The 20360-nt window shown below is 33.0% G+C and overlaps 1 protein-coding gene and 1 non-coding gene across 2 annotated transcripts; one reads left to right on the forward strand and one right to left on the reverse strand.

The window, feature by feature from the left end:
* Positions 1–5208: 5208 nt before the first annotated feature.
* Positions 5209–5315, forward strand: LOC128281943 (small nucleolar RNA R71). Its single transcript, XR_008272235.1, has one exon. It is a non-coding gene; the product is annotated as a small nucleolar RNA R71 (small nucleolar RNA).
* Positions 5316–16183: 10868 nt separating this feature from the next.
* Positions 16184–18165, reverse strand: LOC108465067 (uncharacterized). The gene has a single exon (XM_017765375.2). It carries the CDS (start codon positions 17554–17556, stop codon positions 16312–16314), a length of 1245 nt encoding a protein of 414 aa, XP_017620864.1. The 5' UTR covers positions 17557–18165; the 3' UTR covers positions 16184–16311.
* Between the last annotated feature and the right edge of the window lie 2195 nt (positions 18166–20360).

The raw sequence follows: 20360 nt of genomic DNA on the forward strand, positions 1-20360 counted from the left end.
AGTCCCTAGACTTAATGAAAATTTGAAATTGAGTTGCAATTTAAAACTTGGGTCAAAATTGACCTTTTTATTTGAAAAACCAAAAATTTAATTTTCTATTTAGGGAATAATTTCTAGAAAAATTATGTTAAAATCAATTCTCAAGAAAGATTGGAGGGGTCACAAGTGGTCCCGTTTAAGTTTCAATCTCCTAGATAAAATTTATTTAAACATACTAATCCCGAAAATATACTCTAAATCATTTATTAAAAAGGAAAATAAGAAAATCTAAACATCTGATAAAATGAATAAAATTTGATTCCGTTCAATCTTATCTCCCTAGTAATGTTTCAGACGCTGAGCATTAACTTGAAAATTACCTCCTATACCTTAGAGTTCAACAACTCTGTATGGATAGACGTGATGAATCGTAAATGGATCGGACCAACATGATTTTAGTTTACCTGGAAAGAACCTTAATCTGGAATTAAATAACAAGACTTGCTGACCTACTTCAAATTCTTGAACTCGAATGTGCTTGTCATGCCATTTCTTAAGTCTCTCCTTGAGTAATTTGGCATTTTCGTATAAGAACATTCGAAATTCCTCTAGCTTATTAAGTTGGAGCATCCGTTTCTCTTTAGCAAGCTTCAGATCCAAGTTGAGTAGTCGAAAGGCCCAGTAAGCTTTGTGCTCTAACTCTAAGGGCAGATTACAGGTTTTCCCAAAGACCAACCTGTAGGGTGACATCCCTAAAGGTGTCTTGTATTCTGTCTTGTAAGCCCATAAAACATCATCCAGTCTTTTGGACCAATCTCGTTGGTTCAGGCAAACTACATTCTCAAGTATGCCTTTGATCTCCTTGTTTGCCAGTTCAACTTGCCCATTCGTCTGCGGATGGTAAGCTATAGCAACCTTGTGTTTCACTCTATATTTATCTAATAACCATTTCAACCACTTGTTCACAAAATGGGACCCTTCATCACTAATGATGCCTCTTGGGGTTCCAAACCTTGTGAACACATGTTTCAGCAAAAACTTCATCACAATCGTAGCATCATTTGTCGGATAGGCTTCAGCCTCAAGGTGAGTTTGGATGGGCTGTGCGTTTAGCTGCGGGTAGTGTAAAAACAGCAGTGGCGGTGAGATTAGCTACTGTAGCGATACTGTAGCGTGAGACAAAAAGTAAGCTAAACGCACCTCACTGCAGTCAATCGCCCATCCAAACAAAGCCTCAATCTACTTAGACACATTTTCTACAGCTACCAAGATGTACTTGTGACCAAAAGATGGAGGGAAAGGATCGAGAAAGTCAATACCCCAAACATCGAACAATTCTATTTCAATGATATTTGTTCGAGGCATCTCATTTCTATTGGTGTAATTTCCAACCCTTTGACATCGATCACAACTCTTTACGTAAGCATATGCGTCTTTGAATAATGTTGGCCAAAAGAATCCGACTTACAATACCTTGGTTGCAGTATGTGTACCTCCGAAGTGTCCCCTACTCAGAGCTTAGTGACAATGGTATAAAATCTTATGTACTTCATCTTCTGCCACACATCTGTTGATCATTTGATCTGCACATTTTTTAAACAAATACGACTCTTCCCAGAAATAGTACTTCACATTGTGAAGGAACTTTTTCTTTTAATGATACGTCTTATCAATCGGCATCAACCCACAAGCTAAAAAGTTAGCAATATCAGCAAACCAAGGGGTATTATGGACATGATTTACCTTCAGTATGTGTTCATCTAGAAACATCTCTCGAATTGGTATAAGAGGAGAGTTCCCTTCTTGCGGCTCCAGTCTGGACAAGTGGTTTGCTACCTGGTTTTCCAATCCCTTTCGACTTTGAATTTCTAGATCGAACTCTTGAAGTAGTAGCACTCATCAGATCAGTCTCGGATTAGCGTCTTTCTTGGCAAGTAAATACTTGATTGCCGAGTGGTCCGTATAAACAGTCACTTTGGTATGTACAAGATAAATCGAAACTTGTCAAAAGCAAACATAACAGCAAGTAACTCTTTCTCTGTTATCGTATAATTCAGTTTAGCTCCTGTCAGAGTCTGACTCGCATTGTAGATGGGATGAAAAATTTTGTTCCTTCGTTGACCCATGGCAGCTCCTATCGCGAAGTCACTTCCGCCACACATCAATTCAAATGGTAAATTCCAGTCTGATGTGACGATTATGGGTGCCGAGACTAGTCAACTCTTCAAATCTTAAAAAGCTCTTAAGCATTCTTCATCAAATTTGAATTTCGCGTCCTTTTCCAATAATTTGAATAAGGGCTTAGCAATTTTGGAGAAGTCCTTGATGAATCTTCGATAGAAAACGGCGTGACCCAAAAAGCTCCTAACGCCCTTTACAGATGTTGGAGGTGGGAGTTTCTTAATAACATCTACCTTTGCTTTATCAACCTCTATTCCATGTCTTGTTATCCGATGCCCTAGAACAATCTCTTTTCATACCATGAAATGAAACTTTTCCTAGTTGAGTACTAGGTTTGTTTCTTCGCATCGCTTTAGTACCTTGGCTAGATTAGCTAGGCAATCATCATATGTATCTTCGAATACTGAAAAATAATCCATAAAAACTTCCAAATACTTCTCAACCATGTTAGTAAAAATAGACATCATACATCTTTGAAATGTAGCAGGTGCATTATATAAACCAAATGGCATGCGTCTAAATGCAAATGTACTATACGGGCAGGTGAATGTTGTCTTGTGTTGATCTTTCAGTGATACTGTAATCTGATTATACCCCGAGTATCCATCAAGAAAATAGTAATAGTCTCGCCCTGTGAGTCTATCCAATATCTGGTCCAAAAACGACAAAGGAAAGTGATATTTCCTAGTCGCCTTGTTCAGCTTCCGATAATCGATGCAAATTCTCCATCCCGTAACTGTTCTAGTCAGTATCAACTTGTTATTCTCGTTTTCAATGACTATGATACCTCCTTTCTTTGGCACGTACTGGACCGAACTTACCCATGAACTGTCCGAGATGGGGTAGATTATACCTGCATCTAACCACTTGATGATTTCTTTCTTGACTACATCCTTCATGATGGGGTTCAGTCTTCATTGTCCATCAATCATCCCTTTTTTGCCATCTTCCAAGATAAACTTGTGCATGCATACAGATGGACTAATTCCATGAACATCGGCTATGGTCCATCTGATAGCCTTCTTGAATTATTTCAACACCAGGATGAGTTTTTCTTCTTGCTCACTAGTTAATTTGCTGAAACAATCATAGGCAAAGTAGAAGCATTACCTAAATAAACATATTTTAAATGTGAAGGTAGTACTTTAAGTTCTAATTTCGATGACTCTTCGATTGACGCTTTTGGTTGGGCATAACCCATTTTCTCTAATTCTAAAGATTCAAAATGGGATTGCAGATTAAATCTCATTTGATTAGCTTCTAACAACGCTAAGTATTCATCCTCTTCTTCATCATTTGGAGGATCTGATGTCAAAATTTGTTCCAACAGATGCTCAACATAGTTGAGCTCCTTCTCCACTATTAAATCCTCTAAATCGGATAATGCAGAACAATCATCAATTGTGTTAGGAAATTACATAGACTTAAAAATGTTAAATGTTACCTGATCATCCTGAACATGTAAAGTAAGCTCGTCCTTCCGCACATCAATAAGTGTCCTTCCGGTTGCTAAGAACGGTCTTCCTAAGATAATTGGCACTTCTTTGTCTATTTCAAAGTCTAGAATAAGAAAATTAGTAAGGAAGATAAATTTATCTATACGTACCAATACATCCTTGATTTTTCCTTTTGGATGTGCTAAGGATTGATCTGCTAATTGAAGTGTAACCGTAGTTGGTCTAACTTCACCTATCCCCAAATTCCTAAATATTGACATAGGCATCAAGTTAATACTCGCACCTAAGTCACATAATGCCTTACCACAATATGTTGCTCCAATGTTGCAAGGGATGGTAAAACATCCAGGATCCTTCAACTTTGGGGGTAGTTTGTCTTAAAGATATGCACTGCATTCCTTCGTCAGAGCTACCGTCTCAAATTCTCCAAGTTTTCATTTTTTTGGACAGGATATCCTTCATGAATTTGACATAGTTTGGCATTTGCTCAACTGCTTCAACCAACAGGATGATGATATGAAGTTGTTTGAGTACGTCTATGAACTTCTTGAATTGAATCTCCTGCTTCTACTTTTGAAGTCTTTGAGGGTAGGGTGGTGGTGGTTTCTTTACTGGAACTGGTTGATTCATCTTCTATGGCAATTTTGCATCTAACGGAGTTGTTAGTTGATCAAAATTAGCTGGTTCAGAAGTTACCTTGTCTAATTTTGCAAATTTAGGTTCCAGTGAAACTAGAATTTCAACACTTGGTTGAACTTCCTTTGATTCTTGAGCATCTGTTGGCTCCTTTTCAACTTCGACAGTGTTGGACTCTAATGTCTTTTCACTCCTTAATGTCAATGCTTTACAATGCTCCTTCCTTGGATTCCTCGAATTCTCTGTATCACTAGGTAAAACACCTTGTGATCGGTTTCTGAGTTCAGTAGCAAGCTGGCCCACTTAATTCACAAATTTTTTAGAGTGGCGTTATTTTTCGCCATGTATCAATAAATTCTCTAAGCTGTTGGATGATTCAGCTTGAGCTGGTTTCTGAACTTGTTGGGGGAAACTAGGCGGCTGGGTTGGTCTAGGTTAGGGTTAAGTGTTACTGGTTCCAGCCCCTTGGTCACTCCAAGAAAAATTGGGGTGATTTTGCCACGATGTGTTATAGAAATTGGATTGCAGTCTTTGCTTTCCTCAATTTTGGTTCTAGTTCCCCATGTAATAAATGGATTCTGGGTTTGATGGACATTCTTCGAATAAATGTCCTTCCCCATAATAAACACAGGCTATACTTTCAAATTGATTTGGTGGTTGTGCTGCAAAACTATTAGACCCATTAGTAGTAAGATTTTTTAACATTGAGGGTATTGATGATACCTGAGATGCGAGTGAAGTAAGAGCGTCTACTTCATGTATTCTAGCAACTCATCTTCTTGACACTACTCGATTGGTTGGTCATTGGTAATTGTTGCGGACAATCCTCTCAATGATTTCATAAGCCTAATTATAAGACTTAGAAAGGAGAGCACCGTTAGCAGAAGCGTCCACTACCATCCTCATGTGAGCATTGAGACCATTATAAAATGTCTCAAGTTGGATGCAATGTGTGATTCCATGATGAAGGCACTTCCGTAATAATTCTTTGTACCTTTCCCATGCCTCATACAAGGACTTATCATCTATTTGTTGGAAAGTAGTGATCTCGTTCCTCAACTTAGCATTCTTGCTAGGCGGGAAATACTTCATGATGAATATTTCTGCTAACTCTTGCCATGTGGAAATTGAATTTGGTGGCAATGAGTTCAACCAGGCTCGAGCTCTTTTCCTTAGTGAATATGGGAACATCTTTAATCGTAATGCATCTTCGGGTACTCCGACTAATTTGAAAGAATCACTCACCTCCATAAATAGTCTTAAGTGTAATTGAGGATCTTCGGTAGGCATTCCACTGAATTGGCCCACTGTCTGAAGCATCTGGAACATTACTGGCTTCAGCTCGAACTGTTATGCCTCAATTTCAGGTCTTCTAATACCTTGATTAAGATCATTAAACACTAGCACGACATATTGTCTTAAAGCTCTATCCCTATCATCAGCAATAAGGATAGGATTTTGAGCAGGGTTTGCTCTGTTTCCTTGATTCAAATTTTTGAAATTCATCTCTTCGGTCCTTCTCTGACTTGCTTGTCTTCTTCGCTGTCAGAAAGTTCGTTCAATCTCAGGGTCTACAGAGAGTAAATCGATTATTCGGTCAATACCCATAAACACCTGAAATAATCACAGAAAGATTAATTAAGTTAGAATTTAAACATAAAATTAAACCAAAATGAAATACTAACAAATTCACAAATAATGACTTTTTAAAACAGTCCCCGACAACGGTGCCAAAAACTTGGAACGATGGAAATCTACAAGAGTACACAATTGCAACTAGTAATAAAGTGATAAGTAAATGTCGAGTTATTGTACCCACAGGGACTGTGAAAAGAACTATTTATGAATGTTATTTAGAACACTTTGGTGAAGAAAAATATTTTGTTTGAAGAGGGTGATTAAAAACTAAGATTTTAAACTAAGTAAACTAAATAAATAAATCTCAAATGCATGATTTCAAAATACGAGTTTAATCAAGATGACATAATTGTGTTAGATGAATTACATTTCTTTAACTTACAATTATTAAACTCATGTTTATGTTGTTATGAATAAATTCACGGCAACTCGGTAATTTGCTAACTTATGAACATACTCACCTACAAAACTCCATTCATCTATTGGACATATCTCTATGTCAATTCAATCGATTAAACAAATATTAATAGGAAAATATGTTATAGCACATACATACTTAATAAATCGAGATAATCTTTTAAACATATCCCTATGTCAATTCAAACAATTAACTCAATTTAATAAGCACATAATGTAATAGCCCAAAATTGGGTCTAGTTGGAACAGAGGTTTTGGGACCACAAAATCCAAGATAGAAATAATTATTTTATGATTATTTTGAGGTCTATGATATGATTTCATGATTGTGTGAAAATTTCGTGAAGAAATTCTATGCATAAAGTGCTCAATTTGAAGTTAGGGACTAAATTGAATAAGTTGCAAAACTTGCATTCTAGAAGTTTCTAGTATGAAGTTGCTTTGAAGTATTAATTAGGAGGTCTTAAATAGAAATTTTACCAATTTCTAAGTGATGGACACAAATTGGACATGGATGAAATTTTTGAAAGTTTAGTAAGAAAGGGCATTTTGGTCATTTGGTAATTAAAAGAAATAAAAAAGGAAAATAAAGCCAAAATTGACTCATCTTTTTCATGGAGGCTGAAATTAGCACAAAAGAAGCCATGGCTAGGGTTTTCAAGCTTTCCAAGCTCAATAGTAAGTCCGTCCTAACCTCGTTTTTCAAGTTCTTTACGTTTTTAGAATCCCGGTAATTTGATTAAGCTTATTCTAGCAATAATTTAAGCTAAGGTTCATATTTGGAAAAATAACCATAGGTGAAATGTGTTTACTTTGCTGTTTTATGATAGAATATGAGGTTTTAAATTATGTTAGACAACTTGTGCTACTCGGTTTTGAGTAAAAATGAGTAAAAGGGCTTAATGGGTAAAAATACCTAATAGTCATAAGTATATGTTAGAGTGAGAATTTGATGTTGTCGTAGAAGGGAAAAGTGATCATCATGTCATAAAACATAAGAATAAGGGATGAATTTTAATTCCCGAGCCTAGGGGAAAAAGTGTAAATATGCAAAAGTTTAGGGGCAAAATTGTAATTTTTCCAAAGTTTGAGTTAAGGACTGTTTTGAATAGTAAATTAATTAAATAAGTAAAATATGATGTTTTAGATCCCAGAAAATGAGATTTGAACCTAGAATGAGAGAAAAATCGAAAGTTGGGAAAGTTGGTAAAATGACCGTTTTAGTATCGAGGTAAGTTCATATGTATAATAAGCATTAATTTATGCATGTTTCAATGTAAAATTGATATATTTATTATAATTTCTGAGGTGTTGAAAGTATGTAAGTTGGTATGATAATAATACAGCAATAATCTTTGTAATTTATATTTGAAAGTTAAATTTAGTGAATTAATTGAATTATGTTAAATTAAATAATTATGGTGCCAAGTTTATGAATTGATTTAAAAATATGTCTATGGTACATGAAGTGCATTGAATTATCATACATAAATGTGATTTCTATGATTATGGATATTATGGGAAATTGTAAGTTCATATGATTTCTAATAAGGCATTGTGTAATTTAATGTTATTGCCTTGATATTAAATGAGATGTAAGTTTATATGTAAGTAATACATCAATATTACTTGTATTATGATATTTTATAATAATATTGGAAATATGTTTGTGGATAATTACTTGATTGGTGAAATTGTTAGAAAAGAGAGAGAAATCTTGGTTGAACCTTTGGAAAGATTGGATGATACAGATAGTATGTAGCTAGGTCACATGTATGGTGCTGAGTGCACATCATGTGTACAAGAGAGCTATAAGACATTATGATGTAGCTAGGTTGCATGGGTGATACTATGTCTACACCATGTAGACAAGAGAGCTACGGGATATATGTAGCTAGGTCGCATGCATGGTTCCAGGTGAAGGACACCATGTAGACAAGAGAGCTACGAGATAAATTGGCTAGGTCACATGGGTGGTACTGAGTGTTCACCATGGGTACAAGAGAGCCGAACTATATGATGGGTGGAACTATGTACTGAAACCACCAAGTATCGAGGATTGATCTGAAGTGTTCAATGGGAGACTCTCTATGTATTGCTTTGTGAGTTTTGTGATGAATAAGTGTAGGAACTTGGTTATGTGAATGATGTGTTCATTAAGTGACCAGGATATGGTAAGGTTATAAACAAGTAAGTTATACATGAGGATGATTTTATGGTGACTTGTGATCATGGGCCTATACTTGTGATGTATGAAACGTGGTGAAAATGATTTGTGATATGTATGTTAAAATGAGGTTAATACAAAGAAAGTGTGAAAAAGTGAATTAGCAATAAAACTATTTTGGACAGTAGCAGTAATGTGATTTTAAAAAATCACCAAAAATAGTAGAAATTGAATCAGAAACTGAATGAGATATCAAATTAAATCTTAATGAGTTTATTTTTATATAAAATAAACAGAGAAAGAAAAGGAGTTCTATATTTTGAGATATTTATGTTTTTGTGAGACTGTTCAGAATGATTATGTGATCCCCTATTCTGACTTAGGAAAATCACAAAAATTTGGATAAAAATAATTAGATTCTTAAAATTATATTTTTAAAATCCATAATGAGTCTATTTTCAAGATAAATCAACAAGAACATTATCCGAGTTCTGTACTGTGATATAATTAATTTTTAGTGAAGAGAGGTCAGAACTATCAGGATGTAAAACGGGGGAAATTTTAATGAATAAACAGTACTAATTGGCTAAACCAAAAATTATGAAAATTTTATGGTGGAAAGATATATGAGTATTGTTTCAATGGAAATTTATGGATCTTAATTTGGAGCTCTGTAGCTCGAATTATAAATAAGTAAGTGACTATAACTCGTGTGGACAATTTGATGTGAGCATTTATTAGTAAATTGTGAAATCGTACTTACAAGAATGCTATATACATTAAGGATGTGGAATGGAGAGGAGGAGGAGAAAAATAAATATATGTGGAATACATGGAAACTATGGTATATGAAATATTGATATAATGAAATAAATGATATATGTTTCTAAGAAAACAGAAAGAGAATGATATGTATCATGACATGTATATATATATATATATATATATGACTAGTCTAAACGTAATGCTTGTTGGGTATGGAGTTGAATTGAAATGTTTCAGGCAAACATGTTATTTTGCGCATCTGAATTGTGGTATTTTATAAAGATATGATCTAGTTTTAAATATGAATGCTTGATGATTAAGTTGAAGATATTTGGTAAGATGATAATCTTGGTATAAATGTATAAGTGGTACTATAATAAGCAAGGTAAAATGAGTATGAGATACACATGTATGATGACATAAAAATGCTATGTTTGTGGTTTAATTGAGAATATTTAATCATTAAATGAATACCATGTTATATGCTTTTGATTTTGTATAAGTGTGTAAGAGATTAAGGTTGTCCAAAGCTTGGAAAATAGCCTAGGTATATTCCACACAGGCAGAGACACGACCATGTGTCTCAGCCGTGTATGGAACATGACTTCGGGACACGGCCATGTGGAGCCTTAAAGCATGAAATTTCCAAGATTTTTGTAAGTTCTCGGTTTAGTCCTGAACCCTTTCTAAAGTATGTTTTGGGCTTCGTAGACTCAAATAAGGGACTATGTGTAAGCGAATGAACGTTTTGAAATATGAATGAAATTTTATGGCCCGTATTTTAGTTTAATGTTTGTATGTTTGTCCGGTAACGCCTCGTACCTTATCCCGGCCTCGGGTATGGGTAAGGGGTGTTACACATAAAATACTATGTGAGGTAACAAAGTATCCTTACCTTGAAATAGTTTAATCACAATAATCTTGCAAGTTATGCAACGCAATTATATCGTCAGATACCGTTGCTAATTTAACCCTCAGCTACCTTAGATGATTAAACATGCACTGATTAAGTACTATGCCTATTAATTGCAATTTCAATCTGTTTAAATAATTAATTCATCAGTTCCATCACAATTATAATGCAAGAATAACTTAGGCATGATTTTACTTAATCAAGCATCTTTACCGAGGCCTATAACAACAGAAACACAATTTTAATAATTTAAGAGGATAAATTGCAATCAACCCAACACGAATTAAATTCAAGCTAAGCTAATTAAATTAATCATTCCAACAACATAAATATTCATAGATATGTTCATCACAAAAACAACAAAAATTAAAGAGATAGGGAACAAGAATCAAATCTGGTGTTTTTCCGTGGCTTGACTAGGTTGCTCCATTCTTCGTTCTTTGTTGTCCTCGTTGATCAAGGCTGCTATGAACACTTACTTGCCACTCCAAAATTTCCGAAGAAGATCCCTTTCTCAAGAGGAGAAATTGGCAAAAGAGCAAGGAACTTTGAATGGGAAAATGAGAGAAAAAGTAAAAAAGGGGAGAAGAATTGTGAGAGAAGAGATGTGAATGAGGGATGTCTTGAATGATCAGCCAAGGGGGGTTTTTATAGCTAAATGTAGCAGCTGAAATTTCCTAAAAATAGCAACCAAATAGCCACCCATTGGCCGGCCTCCCATGTGGAAAAGTTGATGGCTTCAACTTTGCTAAATATGGCTTGGGGCAAATCTACAAAGCCACAAATTGTGGAGGGGTTTAATTGCAATTTGAACAAGTATTCAAGGGCCTCTTTGCAAGCTTAATTAATCAACTAATGAGCTGAATTGGGTCAGCACTTGGACGGTTTTGGGTTGTCCTTTTCTTAGCCGGTTTGTTTCAATTGGACCACTTTTTCATAATTAATTAATAATAATTTATTAACTCAAATTAACTTGGATATAAATTAAAATCAATTATATTATGAATTGATATACATGATTTTGGATCGTCTTAGGTTGGAAAGTAATTTTCCTTGGTACTTCAAATTGCTTCTCGGTTTTGTGCTTCTAGCAGTGTCTACCGAGCTATTTTTTTCCATTTGTGCAATTCTGTTGAAAATAACCAAAATTAATCAAAATTAATTATAAAATTAATTAAAATTCAGCATGTTCATAATTTAAGTACAATTTAATTATTTTATAATAATTAATTTTTTGACAAGAATTTAACCAAATTCGCATGAATTTAAGTTAAAAAGGGTATGAAAAAGTGTGTAAATTTTTGTGTTTCCATAAGTCGATAAGGTGAGTTAGTTCTTTTGAATTCTGTATGAAATGCTAATTGAATTGAATGTATGTGATTAAATGTTTAATTGTGAGATTAGACTTAAACTGATAGTTATGTAAATAATGTACATTGAATTATATATTGAATTGATTTGATTTAAGAAATGAATAATGTTGACAGATGCATGATAATGGATTGATGGAAATTTAGTTTTAGTATTGAAGATTTGGTATATTGAATCAAATTGAGAAATAGGGTTGTGCGACTACCTGTCGGAGAGTGCTAGGTATCCCATTTGTCGGTTATATAACCAATGTTGGGCACATTTATTGTCGGTCTTAACCAGCCAGCGCAAGGTGTAATTTATTATTACGAATTTATCCATCAAGCACTTGGTGCCAAATTAGTGTGTTGGTTGGATCTGTGTATCTGTGTATCTGTCTGAGTCCGAGTAATGTTAATAGGGAATTGAAAATGGAAACCAAAACCTCGATAATGGAACATTTAAGTTAAGGATGACTATGAACTTTGAATGTATTAAATGGTAAATTTTGAAATGGAATATGTTAGCATACGATCTAATTATCAGATGATATATGTCATGTTCTAGTATTAATAATAATGTGATAGTTTGAAAAAATGAACGAGTGAATTGTCATATGGTAATGACTGTATTGCATTTTTTATGTGTGTTAACTTATACATCATTATATCTAAGATTAGTTATTAATATTTGAATTATAGAAATACCATTAAGTTACTTAGCGTATGGTTTTGTTTTACGTGTATAGGTTAGGTACTTAAAGATTTGATTGTTGTTCTAGCATCCAACGACAATCCCGAACTCAAATATTGGTGAAGGGTTCTTTTTGGTTCTAGCATGTACCTAGGATGTGTTGTACTTATAAAGGTTATTTTGAATTTTGTTGGTCCTGAAAGCTTGTGTAAATATGTATAAGTGTGATGGCAATGGTCATTTTGTTGATAGCTTGATAGCTGCTTTGGTTATTTGCTTAATGTTTTCATGAATGAGATGGTTATATGTTTGGCATTATGTTTGATTAATGCTTGGTTTCGGTTTGTTTCATGATATGCCTAGATTGTGTGTTAGCATGAAATTGGAAAAAAAGTTATGTTTATACCTATGGTTTACTTAAAAGTTTTGGTAGCTTTTATATCTGGGTTATTATGCTAAAATGAAAATCATAGGTGGAATTATTATATGGTTGAATGAGTTCATGATTAGCTTGAATTATTTGAGGTGCCATTGAAGGCATATTGGTATGATTGAGTAGGATCATTTAGTTAGATTTGAATTGTTGGTTAAGGTGCCAAATGTGGCATAATGGTTAGGCATTTAGGATGGTCATTGTATATGATGTTTTTGACTTATTTTGGATGCTTTTGAATAGGTTTTTAAGCTTTCCTATACTCAATATTTACCCGAAGTAGATTGAATAATACATTTACACATGCTCGTATGTGATCATTTAGTATTTATTTGAGATTTTCATCAATAAATTGTATGAAATTGTTTGGTAATTGTTTGTAACATCTCATTACTTGGGTTTGGTGACCAAACTAGTAAGGGTGTTACAACATGGATGATTTAGCTAGTGCTAATTTGGCTAATGAAAAGGGTGATGATTTCTTATTGGTGTCAACAAGCAAAAGCTCCAAGCTTATGTACGAGTAGATCCTGGATTCGGGGTGTTCTTTCCATATGTATCCCAATAGGGATTGGTTCTTCACATATTGTTTAGTTGAAGCTGGAATTATGCATATAGGGAATGATTTACCCAGTAAAGTAATCGATATCGTTACTTTTCATATCAGGATGCACGACGGGACAATTTGAACACTGTCAGATGTTAGGCATGTGCCTAACTTAAAGAAAAATATCATCTCCTTTGGAATTTTAGACTCGAAGGGTTATAGAATTAACATCGAGTCAAACAACAGTAAGGTATCCCATGGGGCTTTCGTTTTGATAAAAGGTAAAAAGATTGACAGCTTTTATGTTCTATAAAGATCAATGATGACTGGTGAAACAAGACGTCCCTCATCTATTAAGGAGTTGATGTCAACTCATTTGAAGCAGAGACAACTTAGTCATAGGAGGGAAAATGTATAATAGTTTCGTATAAGAGAGGTTCCATTTTGGATGCAGGTTTTGAAAAGATATGGCATTGCATTTGTGAAAATTAAAACTGAGTCAGTTTTGATTTGGCAGTGCACAAGTCGAAGACTAGAAGTCTTCCAGCTTCTAAGCACAACTTCGGCTCAGTTAATATCTTGCATAGTTCGGGATAAGCTCGTGGCAGGATTTGACAAAAAAAGCGTTGTGAAAACACGATTCAAGGTGGAGATTTGTAGAGTTATGCCTCTCATTTTTCAGCTTTTCTTCTCTCAATTAAACCCTTTTTATAGTTTCTCACTTAAGCTTTGATTAGTGTAGGTTATTTTAATATTATTTGACTTATGAATTTAGCCTATAAATAGACCATTTTTCCACTGTAGAAAGATAACTCATTACACATTTAGGTATTAGCATTTACAAGCTTTTAGAGAATTTTGTGCTTATGTTTTGAGGGTTCTTATTTTGAGTTTCGGGGTTTAGCTTTATGTCAATCTTTGTACTCTCTGTTTTTGCTGTTATAGAGAAAATATCTTTACTCGTGATTTTCTATCATTTTCGAAAGGATTTTTTTACGTAAACTATTTATGCTCGACCTTTTCAATTTCGTTGTTATTTACTTATTCATTATTTATTTAGATTTGTGTTTAATTTTTTTTATTTTTTATTATTTTATTTATTTGTTGTTTAATCGAATTTGTCCATCTTATATTTGGAAAATACGGACAACCATACTTAGACGCTCTTGATCCCGTCTCTGCGTATATTCCAATAAATAACCTAAAAGATCTAGCATGTGAGGCAAAATCTGGGGCAACCAATCAAGTTGGGAAAAAAGGATTAATGATAATTGACTTTTTGGCAGAATAGCATCTCACCTTGCTTTAATTATTTCATCAATTTGCGACTAATGTAATTCAACTCTAATCATTCCCTAAAACATAACCTATTTGCAATTGTTACTTTTTAAAATTCGAAAATTATACATAAACTATCACAAGGATTTGGTGATAACTATTTTATACCGCGCTAGCACTATTTAAAAATTGTCCTTAAATTATTTGTCAATTTCTAAACTCTTATATGAAATTAAGAAAAAGAATAGAATTCTAAAGCCGTCTCGGCTATCTCCTAAAATTGCCCTCGATAATACTTCATTAAGTATATCTTAAGGTGAAGGGCACCTGTTTTTAATAAAACTACTAATCATTTAATAAAATGATTCAGGTTATTTAATCAAATTTAAAATCGAAATGAAGGACAAGAAAGGAGAATAAAAACAATTATAATTGAAATAATAGGAAGCCTTATTTTAACTTGTAGTTTATGATTGCGGCAGGTAAGCTATGGGTTCCTTCAATCTTGCCACCAATTGCTCCGCACCATCATTTTACTTAATTGAAAAGCAGAATTTTCTTTTTTTTCGATATAAAAGTAATTTCCTTTCATAACCTAAAAAACGTTTCGGAAATCAGTTATAATCTTGAAAGTTAAATATGATTTGTTGGGGTTCACGTATGAATCAATTAAATTAAATATTAAGTTTAATTAAAACTACAATCATATTAATTGAAAAATTAGAATTAAAGCTATTTAATATAAGATTGTATTTGAACAAATATTATATTGTTACCATTATTTGGACAATGAAAAGAAGTGTTCGTATATACCGTACCCTAAATTGAAAAATAAAAACATAATTATAAATTTAGTTCTTAATATTTACTCATTTTATTATTATTATTATTTTCAGTTATTTTAATCACATACTTTTAAAATTTAGCTAAATTATTTTGTTTGAACCAAAAATTAATTGAACTGTTAAAATTTTAACAATATTGATATGACCACTAATGTAGTAATTCACGTATAATTCATAAAAATTAAAAAATTAAAATTAAAAAATTAAAAGTGTTCATAAAAATTTTTATAAAATTTATCGATGTTAATTATGAAATATATATGAATGCTACGTGAGTTACCATGTCAATATTATTAAAATTTTAATAGTTTAATAATTTTTCAACAAAATGCAAATAATTTATGGATTAATATATAAAAATAATAATAACAAAAATAATAAAAATTAAAGATTAAATTTATCTATATATTAAAATAAAATACCCAAAGGGAAAAACTGAGTTACTGGGATTGTACATAAAATCAATTAAGCAAAAGAAAATTTGTTGTCTTTATTTATTTTCATTGTAATAATTAGAAGTTGAATGGGTTGAAATTAAAGCCTGTGGAAAGCGCCAGGGAAGGTCCTTTGGTCCTCTCTCTGTATGCAGTTCCCAAGAGATTTTGGAGCACTTGGGGAATGGGGTAGACAGGACCACTAGGCATTGGGGTTAGGGTTAGGGTTAGGGTTAGGAGGATTTAATATTTAAGGAACGGAAAAAGGCCTTTTATTTATTAACAACACCGACCTAATTAGTTTCTCCCACTAGATGTTGCAGTTGAATTCCCCAACCCGATATTAAAAACATATAATTTTTCTAAACTACTTGATTAAATTGTACTGCTGTACATTTTTTAAGTGTGTTAATCCCGACATAGGAGGATAATATAAGTATACTGACGGAATTAAGCATAAATATAATGTGAATTAATTATTTCTGAAATGAACAAAAGAGAAAAAGAAGAGGAAAATAACCCTTCTAGTGCTGACAATATTCTGTACATTAATTAAGTTTAGTAGTGATTAATGATTTCTATTCTGCAGGACAAATCCATGAATCAAGGGTACCTTCAGTTCTTGAAGAAACGGTGTCCAATCCCTTGTCATGGTGGAATGCTGATGAGGACGCTGAGTAGTTCATTTTGCAGCTGTTAACTCTTTGTGAATTATGACCAGTATTACCATAACTCCCATCTAAAGGCCTCAAATGCTCTTGGTTCCCATCGTTCAAGCCAACCCCATGACTTTGTAAGCCACCGACGCCTGCACTACCATGACCATGGCTCAACCCCAGTTCATCAATGGAAGGCATGGCTGAGCTTCCCTGGGACTTCAGACCGAAACCAGGCAAATTAAGAGATGGGTGTAACGGAGGAGGGTCTAGAAAGGACTGGAACGATAGTATGGGGGTCTGGTTCTGCAAGTTTGATATATTATGAGGCTCCTTTAGTAAGCCTATATCACCAGGGAGTTGATAGTTACTAGAACTAGGATTGAAAGCAGTAGGATTAACGGAGGAATCGCTTGTAGTACTGGTAATATTAGCAGCATCAAGTAAAGAAGAAGATGAGGATACAAATGGAGTCGTCTGAACCCTTTTAGCCGAGGGACGTAAAGGGTAGAGAGAAGCTAAAGGTTCCAAATGACTGGACCGTGAGCCAGATCCAAAAAGGTCCAGCCTTCGAGAATATGATGAACCTGAAAATGGTGGTGCAGGTATTCCAGTGAATTCTTGCACCATTGCTCTAAAGTTGGTTGTGTCGGTGGTGAGAACTGTAGTTGGTGCTCTCCTTGACGCTCTTGTTCGTTTCTTGGGGTTCTTTACAACACTTGTTTTCTGATCCGACTGTGTTGAAGATCTAACACCATTCTCATGAACTGCTGTTGATTGCATCGATGTTGTGCTTGGAAATGAACCTTGATTAAATCCTTGTGAACCTATGATAGACTGGCTTGATAACGATGAGCCTGGTAGGTTATTAAATTCAATACGGTTGGGTTCGGATCTCATACTCATTCGAGGCCTAACACCATCAAAATTTAGCAGTGAATTTCTTGGTTGAGATTGAGAGAATTGGTTGAAATAATTTAGCGAAGGAATAGGATCAAAGAAAGTGAGTGGCTGGTTTAAGTGGTGGACAAGTGACGGTTGTTGATTTGACAAGGGATTAAAATGGCTTGAAGCGTTCAAAAAAGCTGCGACTGACTCAGGCCTTGAGTCATACTCTTCATCACCACCACTTGAAGATTGCATACTACTACTGTTACCAGAATCCATAGCGAGAACTTTGATTATAATATCTTTGAAAGGAAATAAAAAAAATATAGTTAAAGCGATTATGAAGACACTAGAAAAGTAGGCAAGAAATGAATGAAAAGAAAATACATCTTTCTAAAACAGCATTGAGAAAGTTGCCATGTTCTTAGAGGCTAAAGCTTCCCAATTCCTCTGATATCGACCCTGATCTTTCCTTTTGATTTTCACCCAAATAAGATAACTTTCTATGATAGTTTCTAAACATAAGCAACAACGTTTCTTTTTTTTCCCTCTTCTTCTTATTGCTTCCTTACCCAATACGATGGATGATCTGAATTAGGTTTTTTGGAGTAGGAAAAAAGAGAAAAGAAAGGAGATGAAAGGCTATTTAAACTTTGTATTTTGATTGAAAAATAGATGGGAGACAAGGGTCTCTCATCAAACAAATGTTTTCAGCTAAGAAATCTTAACAAGATAGTGCGGGGTGGGGTAGCCATCGGAGAAGAGAAAAGAGGTGGCGGTGGCTGGCAACGGGTCAAACTCAAATGAATGAGATGTTGGAGAAAGAGGGGTTGGCTTAATAATATATGCTCATTGCTATATTAATGTGAATGTAAGAAAAGTATAAGTTACATTAATTTTAAAGATAGTATGAAATAGAGTTATTATATTTTTTAATAGTTTTTATGATACATTAATATTTTTATATTAAATTTTAAGATTTTAATTTAAATTAATTTTTATCAAGATGAGAATGTTAAAATTTAAAATAAAAATATTGATATAGCATAAAATTAATAAAAAATATATAAATAACATAACGTTATTGTTTGATATAATCATTTTCATAATAATAATATGGCTTTACTAAAAAACCGAATTTAAGAAAAATCCTTTTCTTATCCAGCTTTAGCTTAATAAACACTATTGGTATTATAACAATGAAGACATATTTAAGCACATTTAAAAACAGTTTTTTCTCTTATATAAGAATTGATAAGAATTATAGATCAAAGTGAATATTGTATACAAAATTTAATTAAAAACTAAAGATGGCATATTTATTTTTTTAAGAAAACGTTTTTTCTTTATGTAAGAATTGATAAAAATTTAATTAAAAACTAATTTTGTTGACAAAAGAATTTTAAACCGTAATACTAAACTAGAATTATGAGCATCTTAAAATATTTTAGATAAACTACAAAAATGGTTATTAAACTATTATCTTCCTTTTATTTTAGTTACTAAATTATTATTTTTAATTTAGTTATTAAACTTTTGAAATCAATATTTTGGTCACTCAAAGATTTGCATATTTTTGGTCTACTAACAAATTTAGCTTTCCAATGTTTACACATTATATTAATTTGATCCTAGATATAAAATATTCAACAAAATTAGCCCTCAATGTTTACAAAATTTTTCATTTTAGTCTGAATTCTAAAAAAAACTCTATAAAATTAACCCTCAAAATTTACAAAATTTGTTAATTTAGTTCTAATTCTAAAAAGTCAATAAATTAATTTTGGGTCTTTTACAAAAATTAATAATTTAAGCTTCTTAACCCAAAAATCTTAGCTTTAGGTTTATAATTTATTTTAATTTTATCCTACTCCAATATAAAATTTCTAACATCATCTTTCGCACAGATTATTTTTATACACCTTGTTTACTAACCTAACACATAGATAAGGGAAAAAAGAATGGAAAAAATACCATATAGTAATGATATTTAAAACATTATAATTGATGAATCAAAGTTGATTACAAATCTCCTGCAGAGGCTGTAACAACCAACCAGTTAGCTTATATTAAAAATAAACCACAAACAACAAAATTTAATATTTGAAATAGAAAAAAAAAAGTGAGCTCAAGGTGCCATCTCTAACTTCAAAGTAGAAGATAAAAATATGGGAAATGGATTGTTTAGTTATAGATAAAGTTATGTGCATTTTTTAGAATTCGATCTAAAATGAAAAATTTGTAAACATTGAGGGCTAAATTTGTTGAATATTGATACAATGTGTAAACATTAGAGGGCTAAATTTGTTATTAGACCATTAGACCAATAAAAAAAACTCAAATTAGTTTTGAGTGACCAAAATATTTGATTTTGAAAACTATAGTGACTAATCGAAAAAACCTAATAGTTGAGATCAAAATAGAATCAAGGCAATAGTTAGTGACAATCACTACAGCAAAACATATTTTTAGCGGGATTTTTTTTTTTGCCTTATAGAGGTGCTCATAAGCACTGCCAAAACAATTTGCGGCGTTTTGATAAGCGCCGCAAAAATTATCGCTATAGATAACGCCGCTAAATTTGAGGCGTTTATGTGGAAAAATGCCGCTATAGAATATTACCTTAAGTGACGCTTCTCACAAAAATGTCACTATAGAACATGACCTTTAGCAGCGCTTTTTCCACAAATGCCGCTAAACAACATGACATTTAGTGGCGCTTTTCCCAAAAATGTCACTAAAAAAATATGACTTTTAGCGGCGTTTTCCCTACAAACACCGCTGAAAGTCATGTTCTTTAGCGGCGTTTGTAAAAAACGCCACTAACTTTAGCAGATTTTTACCAACCCATTTTCATTCATATAGAACCCAAATTGTAAACATAATTTCCTGTAATATCAAATCCAACCAAAAACTGCAAATCAAAATGATACTTCAAATCCAATGAAAGAAATATCTATATGATCTAAATTAATAAATGAAATAACAAAATATATTGTATTCAAAAGTTATATTGTTAAAATATTCTCACAATAAGAAAACAAACGTCCAAGATGGCAGATTTTGTGACTGCTGAAACATCT

Source organism: Gossypium arboreum, chromosome 1 (genome assembly GCF_025698485.1).
Source record: "Gossypium arboreum isolate Shixiya-1 chromosome 1, ASM2569848v2, whole genome shotgun sequence".
Taxonomy (NCBI): domain Eukaryota; kingdom Viridiplantae; phylum Streptophyta; class Magnoliopsida; order Malvales; family Malvaceae; genus Gossypium; species Gossypium arboreum.

Bases quoted from the DNA above. Each gene is read 5' to 3' on its own strand.
- LOC108465067 (XM_017765375.2), bottom strand. From the start codon at position 17,556: ATGGATTCTGGTAACAGTAGTAGTATGCAATCTTCAAGTGGTGGTGAT.